At 52.4% G+C, this 18,525-nt stretch overlaps 6 protein-coding genes across 6 annotated transcripts; 3 read left to right on the forward strand and 3 right to left on the reverse strand.

Moving 5' to 3' along the window:
• Positions 1-302: 302 nt before the first annotated feature.
• Positions 303-2,017, reverse strand: CCOS01_15970 (ammonium transporter; the record flags this gene model as incomplete). Its single annotated transcript, XM_060464108.1, has 4 exons — positions 303-886; positions 944-1,704; positions 1,767-1,831; positions 1,904-2,017. 4 exons carry the CDS (start codon positions 2,015-2,017, stop codon positions 303-305), a joined length of 1,524 nt encoding a protein of 507 aa, XP_060305489.1.
• Positions 2,018-2,320: 303 nt separating this feature from the next.
• Positions 2,321-2,614, forward strand: CCOS01_15971 (uncharacterized protein; the record flags this gene model as incomplete). Its single annotated transcript, XM_060464109.1, has 1 exon — positions 2,321-2,614. One exon carries the CDS (start codon positions 2,321-2,323, stop codon positions 2,612-2,614), a length of 294 nt encoding a protein of 97 aa, XP_060305490.1.
• A 1,448-nt stretch (positions 2,615-4,062) lies between these two features.
• Positions 4,063-4,345, forward strand: CCOS01_15972 (uncharacterized protein; the record flags this gene model as incomplete). The annotated part of the gene is made up of 2 exons (XM_060464110.1): positions 4,063-4,145; positions 4,189-4,345. 2 exons carry the CDS (start codon positions 4,063-4,065, stop codon positions 4,343-4,345), a joined length of 240 nt encoding a protein of 79 aa, XP_060305491.1.
• A 5,140-nt stretch (positions 4,346-9,485) lies between these two features.
• CCOS01_15973 (RNA polymerase II Mediator complex subunit Sin4) lies at positions 9,486-12,823 on the reverse strand (the record flags this gene model as incomplete). Its single annotated transcript, XM_060464111.1, has 8 exons — positions 9,486-10,795; positions 10,844-10,957; positions 11,014-11,133; positions 11,188-11,407; positions 11,458-11,894; positions 11,954-12,194; positions 12,243-12,597; positions 12,654-12,823. The coding sequence occupies 8 exons, from the start codon at positions 12,821-12,823 to the stop codon at positions 9,486-9,488; spliced, it is 2,967 nt and encodes a 988-aa protein (XP_060305492.1).
• A 1,868-nt stretch (positions 12,824-14,691) lies between these two features.
• Positions 14,692-14,859, reverse strand: CCOS01_15974 (uncharacterized protein; the record flags this gene model as incomplete). Its single annotated transcript, XM_060464112.1, has 1 exon — positions 14,692-14,859. The coding sequence occupies one exon, from the start codon at positions 14,857-14,859 to the stop codon at positions 14,692-14,694; it is 168 nt and encodes a 55-aa protein (XP_060305493.1).
• An 831-nt stretch (positions 14,860-15,690) lies between these two features.
• On the forward strand, positions 15,691-17,841 carry CCOS01_15975 (Sir2 family protein; the record flags this gene model as incomplete). Its single annotated transcript, XM_060464113.1, has 1 exon — positions 15,691-17,841. The coding sequence occupies one exon, from the start codon at positions 15,691-15,693 to the stop codon at positions 17,839-17,841; it is 2,151 nt and encodes a 716-aa protein (XP_060305494.1).
• Between the last annotated feature and the right edge of the window lie 684 nt (positions 17,842-18,525).

An 18,525-nucleotide genomic window follows, 5' to 3' on the forward strand; every position in this document is an offset into this window, starting at 1 on the left:
TCATCGTAGCTTTAAATCCAACTAATATATACAATAACATTTTCCTCGTGTCCTCATTCTCCTAGACTGTGGCGTTTCGCTCTGCCACTGTATCGTACAGCTGTCACTCGGCTTTACGGCTCGCCTGGCTCGGCAACTGCAAGCTGAGGCTTCTCCTTAGTTGGACCAGCGACAGTGCCATGAGCTGATTATGGTGTCGTTATGTACAGCGGGGCCGTGTCGAACTAAGAGCGTGTGCAGCATTGGTGCGCCGAGGAAGGGCGATGAGCCGTCAGTGTTGTGTAAACCATACTCATCGCGCTTCATTGCGCGTGTCCGAATTGTGAGGGATATTGTGATGACCCGGCAAAGTTGCGGGCATCCATCAAGGGAATGCTGTTGTTCTTCTCCATCGGCTGGAAAGAAGCCATATCGTTGGAGTAGCGGCTAGCAGCCTCGTTGTCCATATCGTTGAGCACCTCTCGAGTGAGCTCGACGTAATCGTAAGCGAACTCGCCAATTTCGGCATCGTCAATACCCAAGATCTCTGCCTCTTCGGTGGCACGGAGTCGAAGGCCGGGAATCATGTTCATGATGAAGAGGATAGTGCAAGTGCCGACAAAGGAGTAAGCGCCACCGCTGAAGGAGTCAGCTAACTGATATCCGAGCTGGATCCAGTTGTGGTTGATCCAGCCTCCGTCAATTTCGGAAACGCCATCGAGGTGAGCAATGTAGTTGGCAGCAAAGAAGGCAGTGCAGACATTGCCTACGAGACCGCCAATGCCGTGAACGGCAAAGATGTCGAGAGCGTCGTCGATTCTGAGGATGAATTTGAGCTTAGTCGCGTAGTTGGCGAAAGCCGCACCAAGAATACCAAAGGGAACAGCAGCCCAGACAGGGACGTATCCTGTATCAAGTCAGCTAATCAAGTTTTGCATGTTTCTTTGCTGTGAATTAAACTCACCGGATCCTGGTGTGATGGAGACCAGGCCAGCAACGACACCGGAGCAGAAGCCCACGGTAGACCACTTGCGTTCCAGCCTGTAGTCCAACACGCACCAAGTAATACCGCCGACGCAGGCTGCCAGGTTGGTGACAACAGCGGCAAGAACAGCGCGAAGGTTGGCAGAGAGAGCTGAGCCAGCGTTGAAACCGAACCAGCCGACCCAGAGGAAGACGGTGCCGATAACAATGTGGGTGACATTGTGAGGTCGGTAGTTAAGTTCGTGGGTGCCGTGACCGCGGCGCTTGCCCAACATCATTGAGTAGGCCAGAGCGGCTGTACCAGACGCGATATGGACGGGTGTACCTCCGGCGAAGTCGAGACCACCCATCTTGTTGGACCATCCACTAGGGTTCCACGTCCAGCAAGCAATCGGGTCGTAAATGACTGTCGCCCAGATAAACATGAAGATGACGCAGGGGAGCATGCGGCCACGTTCAGCGACAGCTCCAGTCGCGAGAGCAACGGTGATGCAAGAGAACATGCCCTGGTAAACGGCGAAGAGAAGATCGGGGAGGCGGCTTGAGCCAACAGAGGGACGGCCGAGAACGTCCTTGAATCCAAAGTTTGAAAGGTCTCCAATGAATGCACCAGCCGAGTGGGAAAAGGTTAGTGAGTAACCCCAGAAGAACCATTGAAAACTGGTGACAGCCGTCGCCATGACGGAAAGCCAAATGAGAGAAAGTGCTGATTTTCTCCTCGCGAGTCCTGAGTAGAAGAAACTAGACGAAACAGTGTCAGTTGGTTGGGTTCCCAAAGCTGTCAGGATGGAAATTGCCCATACCCGACGCCAGGAATCATAAGCAACACCAGCGCGGTGGCTGTAATCATCCATCCAATGTCACCAGTCTGTGCCTCTTTGTTAGCAGCCGTACCACAGGAAGCATATATCTGCGCTGAGGGTATTTGAAAATGACGTACCTCATACCAAATGTTCAGATCCTCGGTGAGAGAATCTCCTCCTGTGGGACCAGAACCATTGTAGGGTATGAGATGAACATAGTCGAGGTTTTCGAGATCGAGAGGGGATGCCATCGTGACGGTATTGTCGCCGCCGCCGCTATCTTATCGCCGAATCGGCAATTGGAGGGCCTGAGCCTGGACGTAGTCGTAGTCGTCGTGGATGGGAACCGAGAGCAGCACTTCACTAGAAGTTGGCGAGTTGCAGTCGACGGTCGATGATTGTCGTATTAAGAAGCCTGTCGGCTGGCTCCTCGTATGAGCGAAGCCTCGAAAATGAGCGCAAAGGGCCGTCGCAGGGTGATCGGAAAGGACAGCACTGGGTGGGACGACGGGATGAAGCAGTCAGAACGGGCGTGGGATGCGCGAAGCTTATGAATGTGGATGCCCCGGCGCCCCGACTGTCTGCGCAGAGTTGCGTTGCGGGCGGCATGGCGACTAGCCCTGCTTGTGGCGGGCAAGCTAAACGGGTACGGCAGGACTCGCCCGACGCGGCCAAAAAAGCCCATGGTCCAGAGACTCTCCAAGGAGTGCGAGTCTGTGAGAGAAGGAGGCCACAGGCTGCGGCTTGGGACGTCTGGGCTATCCCACGCAGACAGGCCCTGTCCGCCCTGGGCCAAGACCGCCGGCAATGGACTAGGGGGGGTGGCCAGAGTTTTTTCTCGGGGGTGAGGTGAGAGTGGTGTGTGTGGGAGGTCGTGGGAAGCCCTGCGAGAACGAAGCAGGGTTCCAACCAGGGCGAGCCGCGAATAAGGCCAATCGGTACAACTTGGGGTGTGCACTAGGGGGCAAGGCACGGGGGTGGACTCGTGGAGGCTTTGTCGGTTGCGACGCAGATCCATGGATTGTATCCGTACTCTGCAACTCTGTATTTGTACTACGTAGGTTGGTTCTTCTTCTCTTTTCTTGCTGCGTGTTCGTACGGATACGGATGTTTCCTCAATCCTGAAGCCTTTCTCCTGACTCCCTATGAAGCAAGTCAGCGAGCAACCTGAAGCAACGGGAATACGGCAATCGTGCTTGTCCAGTGCAGAATTGCAGGTTGGGAAAAGCAATGAAAGTGGTGCGCGGGAACAAGAGCAAGACCCCATAAGAAACGCCTTGGTAAGCAATTGGGGTTGAGCCAAGGTAGCATCCAGAAACCAGAAGGCTTGGGTTTTGATAAGACCCGACGGCTTCAAGACACAACGGCTTCGATACCATAGAGGACCGGTCACCCGTTTTCGGTCTGGCGTAGTCTACTCCATACGTCCGTCCGTCCTCACTTCCAGACCGGATCGTTGCTGACTTGTCAGACTTGTCATCAGACGACGACGAGGCTTTTCCTGCCTTCTGTGTCTGTGATACTAGTTAGTGCTTCAAGGTTCATCAAATAGTTGGTCTCAAAGTCATCTCTTCCCGTACAGTTGGATGAAAGTCGCAATCGAGAAATGCATGTGCTTCCAATTCATTAATCTGACCACGCCCATCCCCTGGCCCCTGTCCAGTTCAACCAGGGTCGAAATCGCCGCAGTTTGGTTATTGGTGGGGGATGAACGGGGGAGGAGAATCCGCAGAACCACAGGCCATTGTTATCAAAGCAAGGGTCTAGTCGTAGCGTGGATTCAGATAACAGCCACGATTATTGCAGCGCGCTCTACTAACGCAGACGCCAATTGCTGGACCGAGCGACCGAGCATTCGTAGTTCTCCTCGCCTTTCAGAAGGTCTTGTGTCGTGTACGCAGGTTGTTTGGGCTAATGCCGGCTCGACCGTTGTAACTTGTACGGTACGGATGGGATGGATACCTACCTACCACTTGGCATCCTAATTATCCTGTAGCTAGGTCTTCGTACCGACACAGCCATAACAAGACCCCTCGCTCGCTGTACCAGTGTTTCCTTCAAACACACGAGACGCTCTGGTCTGAACTTTGCAGAATGTCGTTTCTCTTGGAACTTGGAATTACCGAATTTGCCGTAAGAGAGCCCCTGGCCTAAACAGCACTGACGGCCAGCTCCTGGAAGCCTCATCAAACGCGGTCGGGGCAGGATCCGACACTGTGTCTGCAGATGCCGGCAGCTCATTGTTTTGCACATCACGGGCTCGGCGGTTGATCATTCAGAGGGGCCATCGGCAACCATGGCTCGTTTTGTTGAATCAGCCAGCCGGCACCCGGCAGGCCTCAAGGGCAGGAGGCGGCGAAGCAAACGCAGCAGGGCAACGTGCGTGAACGTGCGAGACACAGCTGATGCTGATGCTAAGCAGGAGGATGGAATGGGCAGAGCAGCGCGTTGTAGCGGCCGCAAGGCATGTCAGACGCGGCCAGGAACAGCCGTCTACGGCCCACGAGCAGCGGATGAACACTACGTTTGCGGGCGACGACGACAACGACGACTTTGCGGCGTGCCGTCACACAGAGTGAGAAATTAGCGGCAAGGTCTTGGTGCAGCGGCCGCTATGGCCGCACAAGATCAAAAGTCGTGGAAAAAGGGAATAAATTCGGATGTTCTTTCTCTTTGGTTGATCTCTCTTTTTTGTTTCGGAAGAATTCCAAGGGAAAGGGATGCTGGTAGGTAACCGGGTCTCAGTTGAAAGTCTTGGCCAAACGCCCGCGAGAGCTTAACGTTTTCTCGCAATAGGAATGAATACCTAGGCTTTAGGCGGTGCCTGACGGGCGTATCCGTAGCCGTGCTGCGTACCGTGAGAGTGCCGTGTCGTGTGTTGCTCGTTGCCCGTTGTTTGAGACGAAGAAGGGCATAGTAGCCGTCATCTCATGTCTCACTGAAACAGACGGGATTTGAGCTGATGATTTCCTGCGGCAGGGCGGGAACTCAAAGTCTGTCCCTCATGCGACGCTGGGGTCGCGAATAGACGGGAGCTGGAAGATTGACTTTTGAGCTGGTTAGAGTTGTTAGCTATTTCATCATGTCATGATTATGAATAGTGTTAGTTATTAAGAAAGATCGTGGAGAAATGACAAGTCTTGGCCTTGTTTTCGCATGTCGGGATGTTTGGTGGAATTCGGACAAGTTTGAACAACTGTCCGTGGTGCGGCGGGCTGCAAGGTGAAAGTGTAATTGCAGCCAACGTACCTACCATATCACGGTATATAGTACCTACCTCTGAGTACCTTGTTATCAAAGAAAGTTAATTCTTTCTAAGTTATAAATATAAAAATATAGTTTTAATAAAATAATATAATACTTACTTAATACTTAAATTAAGATACTTTTTTAAATTTATTATAAAAAAAATAATTATATTACTAACTACTTATTATTAAAGTCTATAAATAGTACTATAGCTTTAATTATAATAGTTTTATTTATAATAAATAAAAAGTCTAATTATAAGTCTTTTAAAAGCCTCTAATTAAGAGTTATAAGAGCTTTTAAATATATTAAATTAAAATACTTATTAAAATAGTAATAACTAAACTAACCCTATAATAATAACTTTAATAAAAGACTTAGTAAATAATATTAAAATCCTTATTAATATTAAGTACGATTTACAAAGCATAATAACGTTACTATAGAGTATTATTAATATATTTTATATTAAAAAGGGTATTATTAATATTAATAAAATAAATAGGGCTATATTAATATAATACTTTAGCTTCTTTTTATAACTTAAAAATAATTATTTTAAATAATATTAAAAGTTTATTAAAAAGCTTTTTTAAGTACTCTAATATATTTATTACTATTTTTATAATAATAAAACTCTTAATACCTATATATAAAAGTAGGTTATTTATTTTTAAATAGTAATATTAGCTTATTAATAAGCTATTAAAACTATAATTCTAGCGATTTTTTAATAAGAAAGAGGGTAAAATAGAGGAAAAGATAGGTAATTTATAAAAAGGATTAAGGTTAAATAGTACGGAATTCGAGGGTAAGGTAGCGTCTATATGTACTGCGGTAATCCTCTAGTAATACAAAACGATGGAGTTAAACAGTGTGGTGCCTGCCTCAACATCGACAAAATTCGCAACCAAGAGCTATTCCTTCCCACCTGCCTGGTGGTGGTGATATCAAACACCTAACGCCAGATTGGGAAAGCGAACAAGGATGGCAGGCAGTCCCGCCGCTACCATCCTGATGGGAGACCGACAGGCCGAGAAAGGCAGCAGATGGCAAGGGCCCGACAGATCAGACTCCTCATCAGAGGCAAGGGCACCGGCCGAAGAGGCCGAGTAACCACATTTTGTCATGATAAGCTATTCGCCCATGATTGGTCGATAAAGCCCTGGTCAGAACAACGGCAGCCTGCCCCGGCCAGGGTCAACTTGCCAAGCACTGCTACTGTGAACTTCTGTGCTACGAATGAAGTACATAGCGATGCCAGGTGGGGGCGAGGTCTGCATTTCGAACCGTCTTTGCTTTTTATGAACCCCTGCCGTCAATCTCAATCCCATCATCAACTACGGAGTACGTACATCCCTCCTTGTCCACGCAACTTCAACACCTCACCTCCTATCACCGACGCCAGCCTATGAGATGCCTCTACAGGATGCGGTCTTCATCATGTCCCCGTCACCAATTCTGGAGTCCTAAAATGTCCAGCCGTCCGTCCATTTCCAATGAATGTCACAGCACCGACTGTCCTTGCCAATTGGCCTCTCTTTGTTATCGAAGCTATATCGAACCAACAGCAAACTGACTTCATATCAATCCCATCATCCTTGCTTGGCACACTGGTCAATTGCAAAGTTGCACACGCAGAACAGCCACGAAGACGAATCCTCCTTCTGATACTACACCAGGTGTAACTTTTCTCGATCCAGAAATCCTCCGAGGCGCCCACCCTGTGTCGGAACTTGGTACCTACTTCCATCTCTCAATATCGCCGGTGCTTCATCTCGGCCTGCAGGGGCTGCCAGGTCGCCTTACAACCTGTTCCACATAAGCTGGCGTACCGAGTACATACCATCGGCTGCACCAAGCCTCCCGGCCGTTGGTTTGTCGACTTCCGTTGACCGAAACTATGTACGTGGACTACAGTCTGTTCGCACACCTTCTTCGCCTTCCAGAACCGGAATCTCGATCGGCGCTGCATCCTCTTTGCGGCAAGCACTTGGCAATTCCACCAACTAGTGGTGCTTTTTATCTTGGAGATTCGTTGTTAGTTGGGCTGCTAAGGCATGGCAATGGAGTTCGAGAAGCATCAGCTCAGAGACCGTGCTCAAATTGAGCTGCCTTATCCCCCACGGTGGCCCTCGTCTATCTTCTCGCCATGAGAGGGAGCTCACACAGCCCACCACCAGGGCACCAGGGTTTGGCCACCACTTCCAGCCCAGATCAAATTGTTCAATTCTTCTCGTCATACAGTTAATGACTAGGATATCTATCTCCCCGGATTAAAGGGGTTCCAATACCACCCCCAAGAATCACCTCCGGCCACCTCGTCACGTCATTCGACCAAAGCTCCTGATCCGCACCAGGAAATCATTATGAGCTCCGCCTACCAAGTGCTTGGCCTAGACCCTCACACCCTCTCTGGCATATGTCTCCTGCAGGTGTGTATATCCGTACCTTGACAAGACTAGTGCTTGATTATCTTGTCAGCAATGATATTACCAACGGGGCGTTGCGCCCCCATCTGCAGACTACAAATGTCTTTGGTCGGAGACGACTGCTGAGCATGAGCATGATAACTGTTTACAACACACAGACTGTAATGACAGCTCGGGTTTCTTCATCGACAATGAGCTAGAGGGCACACAGACATTCCACAATCTCCAAAGCAAATACACACTGCCATGCCGTCTCGGGAATTTTGGGGGGAGGGGGGGGGGGTCAACGGCATCGACAGTAATTGGATTACGAAGTGTTGACTGGCCAGGAGGTGAAATGAAATCACACGCGTTGCAGATGCGGAAGCTAAGCTCTGTAACACTCGAATTTTGCCTCAAGAGGAAGCTCCTTTTCGCCGTACCCTGCGCTCGCAACTTGCTAGCCAGTAGCAACAGCGGTGGTCGCTGCTCGCTCCACAACTTGTGCTGCTATCCTCGGTCTTCACGGCCTCACTACAAATCACCATGCATGTCCTGATCTTGAGGCAACAGCACATCCTGTCCCGGAGGGGGCCAGCCAGTTATCTCCACAATGAGCCGCCCTACCGCGAGCACCGCCCTTGGTATCGGTCCCGCCCCCAGGCGTAGTGTATCTCCTGGATTCATGGGTGGAACATGCCGCTCGGTTTCCAGTTTATCGAAGCTAACGGAACACGGATATTGTACAATTCTCAGGGTTACGTCTCCCCCGGTCCTGGCGTCAATCTTATTCGCAACCAACTTCGGATCTGGAACTCTTCACCGTGGGTGAAGGCTGAAGCATGAGGAAGCAATCTCGCCTATCCGTCTAGCTATTCGAGTTTCTTCATGGAGTTACGAGGGCTTGCTTGTCCGAATGTTGTTGAGAGTAAAAGTCCGAGGCTCCGTCGGCGGTTTGCCCAGCCGGACGAGTTGATAACTCATCAAAGCCCAAAGGGTTCTCTCAACCATGGACGACGCGGACATCGTGCGCACCTCGAGGGAACTGACGGGAATTAGGATATCGGGCCTGGAGTGACTTGAGCAAAACAGGGAAGACATTGAAACGTCCCTGACCGCACATCTATCGCCAAGAGGGAACCCATCGGATCTCCTCAAGGGCAGTGCCGAACGACTCAGTCAGGGATGGTTGGGGAATTGAAAATTTGAACAGACGATGACTGTTTCATGGGGTTGTGCTCGAAGCCGACCTTCAACTTCCTCGTTTCCTTCTCCAAGGTACTTCTGGCTTTTCATGCTGAAGGCCAACGCATTTCTCCTGTGTCTGACGATTGAAGCGGATCTCTCCATCTCCACCTCTCCCTCTGAACTCAAATCCGGCTGGAGCGGATAGAGCGGCTTGATCAAGCTGCGTGAGCGCCTTGGTTCGCCCATGATATCGCGCCTCCCTGACGGTTAGGGTGGGTAAGTGACGCCTTGCCTGTCTCCTTTCTGCGCTTGTGCGGACTCGTGCTCTTGCTGTGTGCTTTGCACCGCTATCGTGTTGTTGTTTATCTCTTGAGAAGTACGAGATGTACTCTTGCGACCTGCAAGCACGGGGTGCCTTTGCAGAAAAGGAAGAGAAGTAGAGCCCAACGATAAACTTGTCTACGATCAGGTAGATGGTACGTCGTCCGTGTCTGACGTGGAATTAAGGCAGTGATCAATCCTGCTACAGTCTACCTTACTCTGTAGATGTTCATTCTACCTTGTTCGCTGCCTACAAAGACATGGAACAATCTCAATCTCTCACAGTATTATACAAGCTTTCTGCCCCAGGCTGCGGGAGCATCCATCGCAGACACGCTGCAAAGCAACGGGCAGTTAAAGGCCATAGTAGTTGGGGATAACCAGGGTAGCTTAAATCAACATCCTTGAACTAATATCTTACGTCTTGGAAGACGACTGCTATCAATCACGTCTTTTTCTTCTTCTCAAAATACACCCTACTGAAACCCTCTCTGTAATCAAAAGTCGCCCACGTACTTTTTGTTCTTAGCACTCCAGGTCAAATCCCAAACTAACCGATGAGAGACCCCCTAGGCAAAAGCCCCCAGTGACCGCCGCAGGAACACTTCCTCTGCTGCGCCAACACAAAGGTGAAGCCCGGCCGCGAGCCAAAGACGTCCTCCATGACGGCCGAGCACCGCACGCAGCGCCTCCACTGCGCCGTCTTGGCTTCCTCGGCTTCCTTACCGCCGCTGGCGCTGTTGCTGTTGCTGCTACCAGCGGCACCACTGCCGCCGCTGCCTCCAGCACGAGAACTGGGAGGCGGGCCGACCAGCTCAACGCGTTTGAACACGTCAATGAACCGGCTCTTGGCCTTGCGCGCCGCAAGCGTCCGGCGATCGTCGTCCACCTCGAGGAGGTCGTAGTCTGCAAAGAAGAGCTTGGACGGGTCGGCCAGGCCGCGGTAGGCCCGGAGGTCCGTGTTGAAGAACTTGAGCAGCACGCCGAGGAAGGCGGGCGGCGGCGACGACGCGAGGAGCATGTTGAGCTCGCAGTGCATCTGGGCGGTCTTGATCTGCGCGTCGACGGCCTTTTGCGCGGCTGCGCCGGCGCCGGGCGGGTTCTTGCTCGCGAGGGAGGCGAGGGAGGTCTGGTACGCGGTGCGAATGTCGTTGTTGAGGACGGTCAGGAGGCGGTCGAACTCCTGCACTTTAATCAGGCTGCTCGAGGTGACGCGCTGCATCTTCTGGTAGGCCTTATAGAGGACGACGTGGAGGCCCTTTGCCTGGGAGGACGGGTCCGTGGCATTCTGCATCGCGGCGCGGCGCTCGTAGAACTCGATGGCGCGGTTGGAGAGGATCTCGAGGTGGAGGATGCGGCGGCAGACGGCGGAGAGGAAGCCGCGGGTGGAGGAGCACAGGAGGAGGTGGAGGGAGACGTCAGAGCGGGACTGCAGGTAGGCGCTCATCTCGGAGAAGCGCTGCGGGGTGAGGAGGGCGAGGAACTGCGGGTCGTCGAGGAGGGCGAAGAGCGAGTCGGTGAGCCAGGCGAGTAGGTCGAGGGACCACTTTGCGCAGCCCGCGAGGGCGTCAACGACCTCGTGCTCGTCGAGCGGGCTGAGCTTCTCGCGGATGTTGACGGGAGTATTGCTCGCGATCGTGATGAGGATGACGACGTTGCGTGCGTTGAGGGCCAGCATGGCGAACTTGCCGCCAAAGGTCCGGGGCTGGAACATGCCCTTGTATCCGAGGTGGTTGAGGATGCTCAGGCACATTTGTAGCGAACTGTTCCGTACAAGACTGTCGTGGTGGGTGTCTTCTGAGTAGTCCACCGGGACCTTGAGCATCCGCACGATCTCATTGATCCAGTCAAACGTGAAGCCTGAAAGTGTTAGTGAGGGATTCGGAACGGCGACGGGAAACAACGCACGCTTCTTATTCGCAAAGGGTCGAGCGACGGCCAGTATGTCGTCGTAGTTGATGTTATTGAACGTCGCCGTCGACGCCGCCACAGTCAGAGCTGCCAAGGTGGCCGCATACGGTGCTACATCTATATTAGTCAAGGGCAAGAGGACACATAGGGGTTGTTTTGCAAAATACCATCTTGGTTAGAGTTTCCTATGTCTCCCAGAGGATGGTGAAGTCTACTCCACTTGACCTTGCCGTCGTCTTGCACCTTGACTACAGAACAATTGGTCGGAGAGAAGGCCATTTGTAAGCCTAGAGTATCTTGTTAGCTCCATCAAGCAGTTTAGTTGCATTACTTGGACTCACAAGGTGAATCATCCTGCAAGGTGAACCCCACTTGACCCAATGTCATGACTCTGTCGAGATTCATCTCATTGTAGACTTCCTGTAGAGTATACCTATCGCGGTATTCCACCGAGCCATCACTGAAGGCCAAGCAGACGACGTTGCCGTACTGGATGGTATGAAGACCAATCACGGCCTTATTGATGACTACGGGGTCGCACTTCTTGAGTCGACAAGTAGGCTTTGATGATATTAGACCAGAACTTGACTTCTCAAGGTCGAGTGACTTACAGCTGGAGCCGTTCCTGTACTATTCCTGCGACTTCCAAGCTGCTCAAAGGCAGGATGAAGACTTTGAGGCTGATCGCTAGGAACCTCCCACTTGTCGATGATACTTTGCGTTTCCTGATATGGGGTATTGGGTGTTGGCACGTAAGTACGAACTGCGAGGATGACGAGAGGAGCTCCCTGGCCATTGGGGTCCATGACGGACGGTAAAATCTCCAAGTGTGTCAGTTGCGTCGCGGCTGAGTCTACCGGTGTCGTGGATGGACCGCTGGGTAGCCAGGTAGAGATGGCGACGTGCTTCTCGTGCAAGGTAGGGTTAAGAGCTTGGCTGCCTGGCGGTGGCTTGGTATCGGATTGAGATTGTGGCAGTCCCCAATGAATGCCAACTTTCACTACTCGTATTTGCTTGTTGGTGGTGGCCAGGGCAATCCACAGGTAGCCTACTCTCTGTCAGTCACATGTGAACATATGTGCGGGTTTCACTACTTGCCCTTGTCACTGTGAAGTGCTGCATGTGTGATCAAGTCGTCGGATGAGTTGACACTCTCGAGCTCAAGTGAGGTTTCTTCGATCTTATTGTTGTTCTGAGCCCAAAACATCTTCAGATGCCCGTTTGTCGTCACACACAACAGAGCACTCTTGGATGGATTCGGGTGCCACGGGCCCCCGGCACGTACGAAGGAGCTTTCGTACCTATATTGGTTGCCATCTTTCACAGCCGGTCCGTGGCTCACCCAGTACTGACCGATCAGCTAGGTAGAAGGGTCTCGGGAGGGCTTGATGCTCACCTGTTTGCTTTGAGGAGCAAGTGGTAGCCAGTAGCTTCCGACAATGGCATGGAGGTCGTCGGAAGGGTCATGATCCCATTTCCGTGTTGCGAAGGGCCGGTTCAGAGTGATGGAATAGGTCAGAATGGCAACTCGGCCAGTCGCGTCGATGACGGCTAGTTCAGGGCTTGCTGTTGAGGCCCAGGCGAGGTGTATTATGGGGCTTGAAGGATTGATGCTGATGAGATCAACTTTTGTAGGCTCACTGAGACCCCAGTCGCCATTGTCAGGATGCGAACGCAGGAACCTGGCTTCCAGTGTCTTTCCGTCTGGTGAAACTGAGGCTATTGCGCCGGATCTGGACCATGCGACTCCCCTACAAGAATTGTGAGATCTGGGATACATTGTGCATGGTTGTGGGATGGTTCTCACTGGCAACAGCCGCGGGTGCGCAGCTCATCGATCCTTTGGCGCAGTTGTTTCGTTGGAGGGCGGGCCGTATGAAGAGACAGGCCGCCAACGCCGTCGCCAAAGAGGTCGTCGACGTCGAGCTGGTCGACCTGCATGGCCCCATTCATGCCGTTTTCGAGCATGAGCGGCATCTTTTCTTCGGTCATGTGTGCGTGCGTGTTGGTGCCGAAATATTGGGCTGGCGCGCAAACAACACTCAGGGTGTCAGCCACGGAGACAGGACGCGGCTGGAGTGGTGTCTTAAGGTGAGAGATCAGGAGGCCGGCAGAAGCTCATTTTAAGAGCCAGAAGAAGCAAAAGTTGCCGTTACACACAGTAGGATACGTGACCCCCTCAATGAGATTAACAAATCTACGAATTGCTGTTGTACTGCATTGATGACTTTGGGGCTTGACAAATGGTACTCCCAGATGTGGCTGAATGGAGATTGGAGCAAAATGCATGTATCCGTCCTCCGTAAGTCGATAGTTATCGTTAGGTGGATCGCGGCTCTTGAGAGGCGGACTGGGGCCAATGGAGTGCAGAGACAAAGTCCGCCAGGCCACACCTTGCCTCAGCCTCAAGTTCACCTCACGCACGCACACGCGAGAAGAGGTAAGGAGGAGTGGGGAAACTTCACATGAAGCTAGTCCAAGTTAGGCCTATTCAGATATCCATCAATAAGGCAGGAACCTTGGGAGTAGGAAACGGTGCTTGTGGCTAATGGATGTGGCTGGTGCTACGACCCCAACTCCAGCATCTTTGAACTGCAGGTCGCACCCCATTATCAAACGCTGTGGGGAAGTTGGAACCCGTGACGTCCATCCAATGATCCCTGCAGGGTGAGAAGGGCCGGGCCCCTCTTCGATCGTGACAGGGGTGGCTGCCAAAGGACGGACAGACGTGGACAGGCGTACAGGGCAGAGACGAGGTCAGTGTTCCCGGGCAACGGGCGTCCACCCCGTCCGGCTCGCCCGCCCTGTGGGTGCAGATGCACTGGTGTCGTGCTCTTGTCGCTTTTTTGGCCCCCGCGACTCGGCCGCGTTTCAGCCGACCGCCTTGCACGTCGGTGGCCGCGACAGGATGAAAACACAACAGCATTGTCCATTCGAGTACTTCGTACGTCAGGCACATACGAAGTAAGTAATTTTCATTTAAGGCGCCAATCGGCGATGGATGTTTGCTTCCATTTAAACTCTCCGAGCCTGTCGTCAAGATTGGATTTGTGTTCGTTTGCCTGGGTCTCGGACATCTGCAAAATGACGTCGGTTTCGCCAACTCTCTTCGCGAGGCGAAATGAGAGTTATTACCGACCACTTACCCATTATTCGAGGAGGTGAAGATTCTCGCTGTAGCAAAAGACGCTGCTGCGGAGTATTTCCATCACTGTCGGGCGCGGATACATTCCGGCCACGCGTAGCCCATGAGTCGAATGAGGTATCTTGGGGTGCATCTGTGTAGGTGAGGCAGGCACGACGAGCAAGGTACCTTACCTACTTAGGTTACTGCAACTCACCGCTGCACCGACAGGCAACTCGTGCCCGTATACCACGGACAACCGCCGTAAGCTTGATACAATCGAATTTTGGTGATGAACGATGAAATAATGAGAGCACGCAGCGTGCTGGTATTTGACTTGAACGAGGCTTTGTGACCCTTCAGACTGAATTTAGTAGTGGCTAGGTGGACATTGCCTTGCCCGAAGATGCATCTCCAAAAGAAGCCCTTTCTGTGGGATAAGGCAACAAAGTAAAATACAACAGCCGAGTCATTTTTCTCAAAAAGGAAGAACAAACAGCGGGGTTGGCCGGCGTCATCCTCGTCATGCCCCAAAGACAAGAGAAAGAAACGGGCGAGCAGACTGGCAGGGGAGCAAAGCCCTTCCTTTGGAACTGTCTCCATCTATTACCGTTCCCTCAACTTTGCCGGATTATACTGCGGATAGTGATGCCAGTGTCCAGGCAAAATTCCACAAGCGCCCTTGGGTGCGATGGATTAAGCAGGCATGACGAACATGCGATCAAAAGGAGTACAAATGAAAAAAAATTAAAATTGTATCAATCGTGCTTCTTGTCAGATTTTGACCACCCACATGATAAAGTGAGCCGAAGAAGAGGGGAACGAACGACAACAACGAGAGGGGGTGGAGGAGGCCGGAGGGAGGCCGGAGTGCATGGGTCATGTCCATGTACCTCGAGGGCACATGAATGCGGAAAAGTACATCATGTGGAGTAAAGTGTTAGGAGCAACAACTCTTCGGGATCAGGAGCGAGCAGGAGCAGATGGGAGCGCAATGCTCACCCAACTCCCGTCGACTTTTCGACCGGACCCAATGGGAAATTAAGCGACTCTTTGGAGACCGGAACCAAAACAGAAAGAAGCGCGTGCGCACCGAACGCAGACTTCAACAACAGCAAAGCACTAGCCACCGCACCGTTCCTTACCCTTTCTGCCTCCCGTACGGTGTGTTCCCCGTGTGCCCATCCGTCTCCCTCTTTTCTTCGTGCCCTTTCCCTCCCGTCTTTCTTCCCCTGTCTCGTCTCTCTCTCTCACCTTAAATTACCTTGCCTTGCCTTAGGTCATACCGTAATAAAGTGCCAACCCACCCGTCCGTACCCTTCTGCCGCGCCGGGCCCTGACTGGATTTGATCTGCTGCCACCGCTGTTCGGTCTTTTCCTGACCTGTGTTGACGGCACTTTAAGCCCAGCTCTAGGTCCCGCCTCTCGCTTGACCGTGTTCCAAGTCACGTCCGCTCCCCTCTCTCTCCTCCCATCCGTCCCCCCGTGCCCCCTTCTCCCTCCGTGCCCCATCATCCATGTACGTTTGCTTGCAGCCGCTACGGCTATGTACTTGTTAAGGTACCCTCGCCCGTCCGCTCTCCACACTTTGTCTTTCTTCAACGACACTTCTTCTTACTTTCCCGACAACAACGAAAACCCTTTCAACCCACCCCCGGAGAAAGAAGCCCACACTCCTGGAAATCGTTGAACAATGGATATGGTATAGAAAACGCTGCCCATGTTCCCGCAAATCTTGTCCCGGATCTTTTCTTCTTTCTCCCCTCCGTCCCCGACCACCACCGACGACACCAACGACGACGACATCAAAATGGACGCAACCCCTTCCTCCTCGGCCATGGACGTTGACGCGCATCAACAGCCCTCGTCTCCCTCAGATTCGACCCTTTCGTCACCTCTTTCCGTACTGTCAAAATCACCCTCAATACCCTCATCGCCAGAAGTCGCCCTCGACGCGTCAAAACGATACCCCTCGCCCACCTCTTCAATGCCTTCAGGCGCCCAGTCACCAATCAAGCTCGAGGCCGCAGATGACACCGTACCCGTCATCAAGCTCGATAGCGCTGCCGATTCCATCAATGTCAATGCCAGCGATGCTACTGATGGCCAGCCTCCCCGAAAGCGGCGTAAAGTCACGCCTCCTAAAGAGCGCACTACAGAGTACCTCAACCTGGAAGACTGCAAAGAAGACGACGGAAACTTGGCGCGCCTAGTGTCCGCTCTCAAGAAACGCAAAAAGATCGTCGTCATCGCAGGCGCGGGAATCTCTGTTTCGGCCGGCATCCCCGACTTTCGATCCAAGACTGGTCTCTTTGCGACACTGCCAAATGAGCACAAGGTGAAAGGCTCAGGCAAGCACCTGTTCGACGCCTCAGTCTACAAACATGACTCCTCTACCGAAAAATTCCACAAAATGATTTGCGACCTGGCTACAATGGTCAAGGCCGCCAAGCCCACTCACTTCCATCACCTGTTAGCATCGCTCGCCGCCGAAAACCGTCTCCTACGCCTCTACAGCCAGAACGTCGACTGTATCGACACCAACATGGAACCGTTGAAGACGAACGTTCCCCTGAACGTCAAGGGTCCTTGGCCCAAAACCATTCAGCTGCACGGGAGCGTTGACCACATGGTCTGCTCAAAGTGCAGTGACATCAAGGCTCTGGAAACAGAGCTTTTCGTGGGCCACGAGGCTCCACTATGCAAAACTTGCGAGGACCTTGACATGGTTCGCACGCAGTATGGCCAAAGACGAAGTCACGGTATTGGTCGCCTGCGTCCCAGGATGGTTCTTTACAATGAATTCAATCCGGACGAAGAGGCCATTGGTAAAGTGTCGAGTGTGGACCTGAAGTCGCGTCCCGACGCGGTCATTGTTGTTGGCACCAGCCTCAAAATTCCAGGCGTGCGGAGGCTCGTGAAGGAGCTGTGTCAGGTCACGCGTAGTCGCCGAGACGGATTTACTGCATGGATCAACACGGACTCGGAGCCACAACACAACGACTTCAAAGACTGCTGGGACCTTGTCGTTCGCGGCAAGTGCGATGACGTGGCTCACTGGGCTGCTCTACCCCGTTTCGACGTACCCCATGGCGACCAGTCGGCCTATCTCAGTGAGGGAGAGGAGCAGAGGCGCCAGGACAGACTTAGCAGGGATAACCTCGAGGTGCAGCTCATTTCGCCGACGCCCGATTCACCGACCAAGTCTACTTCGACCACTACGTCGGATTCAAAGAAGCGGAAGCTCGTCGACCCTGTCCAGAGCATCCCAACACCCACAGCCAGCCCGAAGATCAAGGCTGTCGAGGCTGCGAAGAAGAGTACCAAGGCGAAGCAAAGCAAGCTTTCGTTTGGTGGCCAGCAAGCTGCTACTCCCGGAAGCGACGCAACAGCCAAGAAGGTCAAGAAGCCGTCCGCGAAGAAGCCCCGGAAGGACAACAAGAAGGCAACGATGCCCCCCAAGAACAGCGTTGCACAGACCTTCAAGACGCAGAAGAACCGCGAACTCGCCGATATGCCTCAAGAGACCTTGGCTGGCAAACTGGACAGCCAGCACTACCTCAAATATGTTGAAGACAAGCTTCAGTCTCAGCTTCCACCATTGCGACCGGCTCAAAAGCCTATACAAAGTTTCGTCTACAAGCGTGCCGAGAACACCGACGAGGAGGCACAGCAGGAGAATGTTTCATCACCCGCGCGACCGTTCGAGAAGATGTCGAGGCCTTCACTCGCTGAACGGCCAAAGTCTTCACCAAACACTGGAGACAGCAGCGATGTACGCCCAATGACGCCTATGCATATCCGACGCAAGTCGGCCGACACGATATCCCCTGAGTCGATTCCTCGAGGCATGGAAGCCTTGATGGACTAAGGATAATCGTGGAAGCGTTATCGATTACATGATCACTTGACATCGATTGCATTTTGCTTTTTTATATTCATAGAAGACGTCAACCTGTTGGCACCGAAGAGTTCGGGCTAGACAGGTGACAGTCCACGGAGATTTGTCTTATTCACGAAACGGAGTTGGTATGGAATACGTCTCGCATCGCTTTATCTTGTACATACAGAGTACCTGCCCACTTGTATAAAGCAGCGGCCACAGAGCTCAAAGGCTCTTTGACGCAGGCTGCCATGTGTGGGCTCCACAAGCGAGGGCTTCATTTGGGCAGGCAGACGCTGAGAAAAAGTCTGCACTGGACACACTGCGAGATGAACAAGGTAGTGGGATAGAGGCGGCCCGCCGAGTCCGCCATGGGACGAACATGATCGTTAATATACCACTTTTCGCACGGAATACCTTTATTCTGGTATTACCTTTCTACTATAGGCTTCTGTGACCACCTCCAGTTTCCAGCGACGTTGTTTCGTGCTGCCTGATAGTGTGATGACCGCCGTGCCCGCTAACCAAGCACCCGAGATCGTGCCCTACCGTTCTGTATCAGAGGTAGGCAATTAGTAGGCCCGAGGACCAAGGGGAGACAAGTTCTATGGCGCAAGACCACTGAGACTCCGGGCATCACGCTTTACAAATGTGTTGAAGGAAGATATCAAT

This window comes from Colletotrichum costaricense (genome assembly GCF_030867565.1).
Source record: "Colletotrichum costaricense strain IMI 309622 chromosome Unknown Scaffold_26.1, whole genome shotgun sequence".
Taxonomy (NCBI): Eukaryota; Fungi; Ascomycota; class Sordariomycetes; order Glomerellales; family Glomerellaceae; genus Colletotrichum; species Colletotrichum costaricense.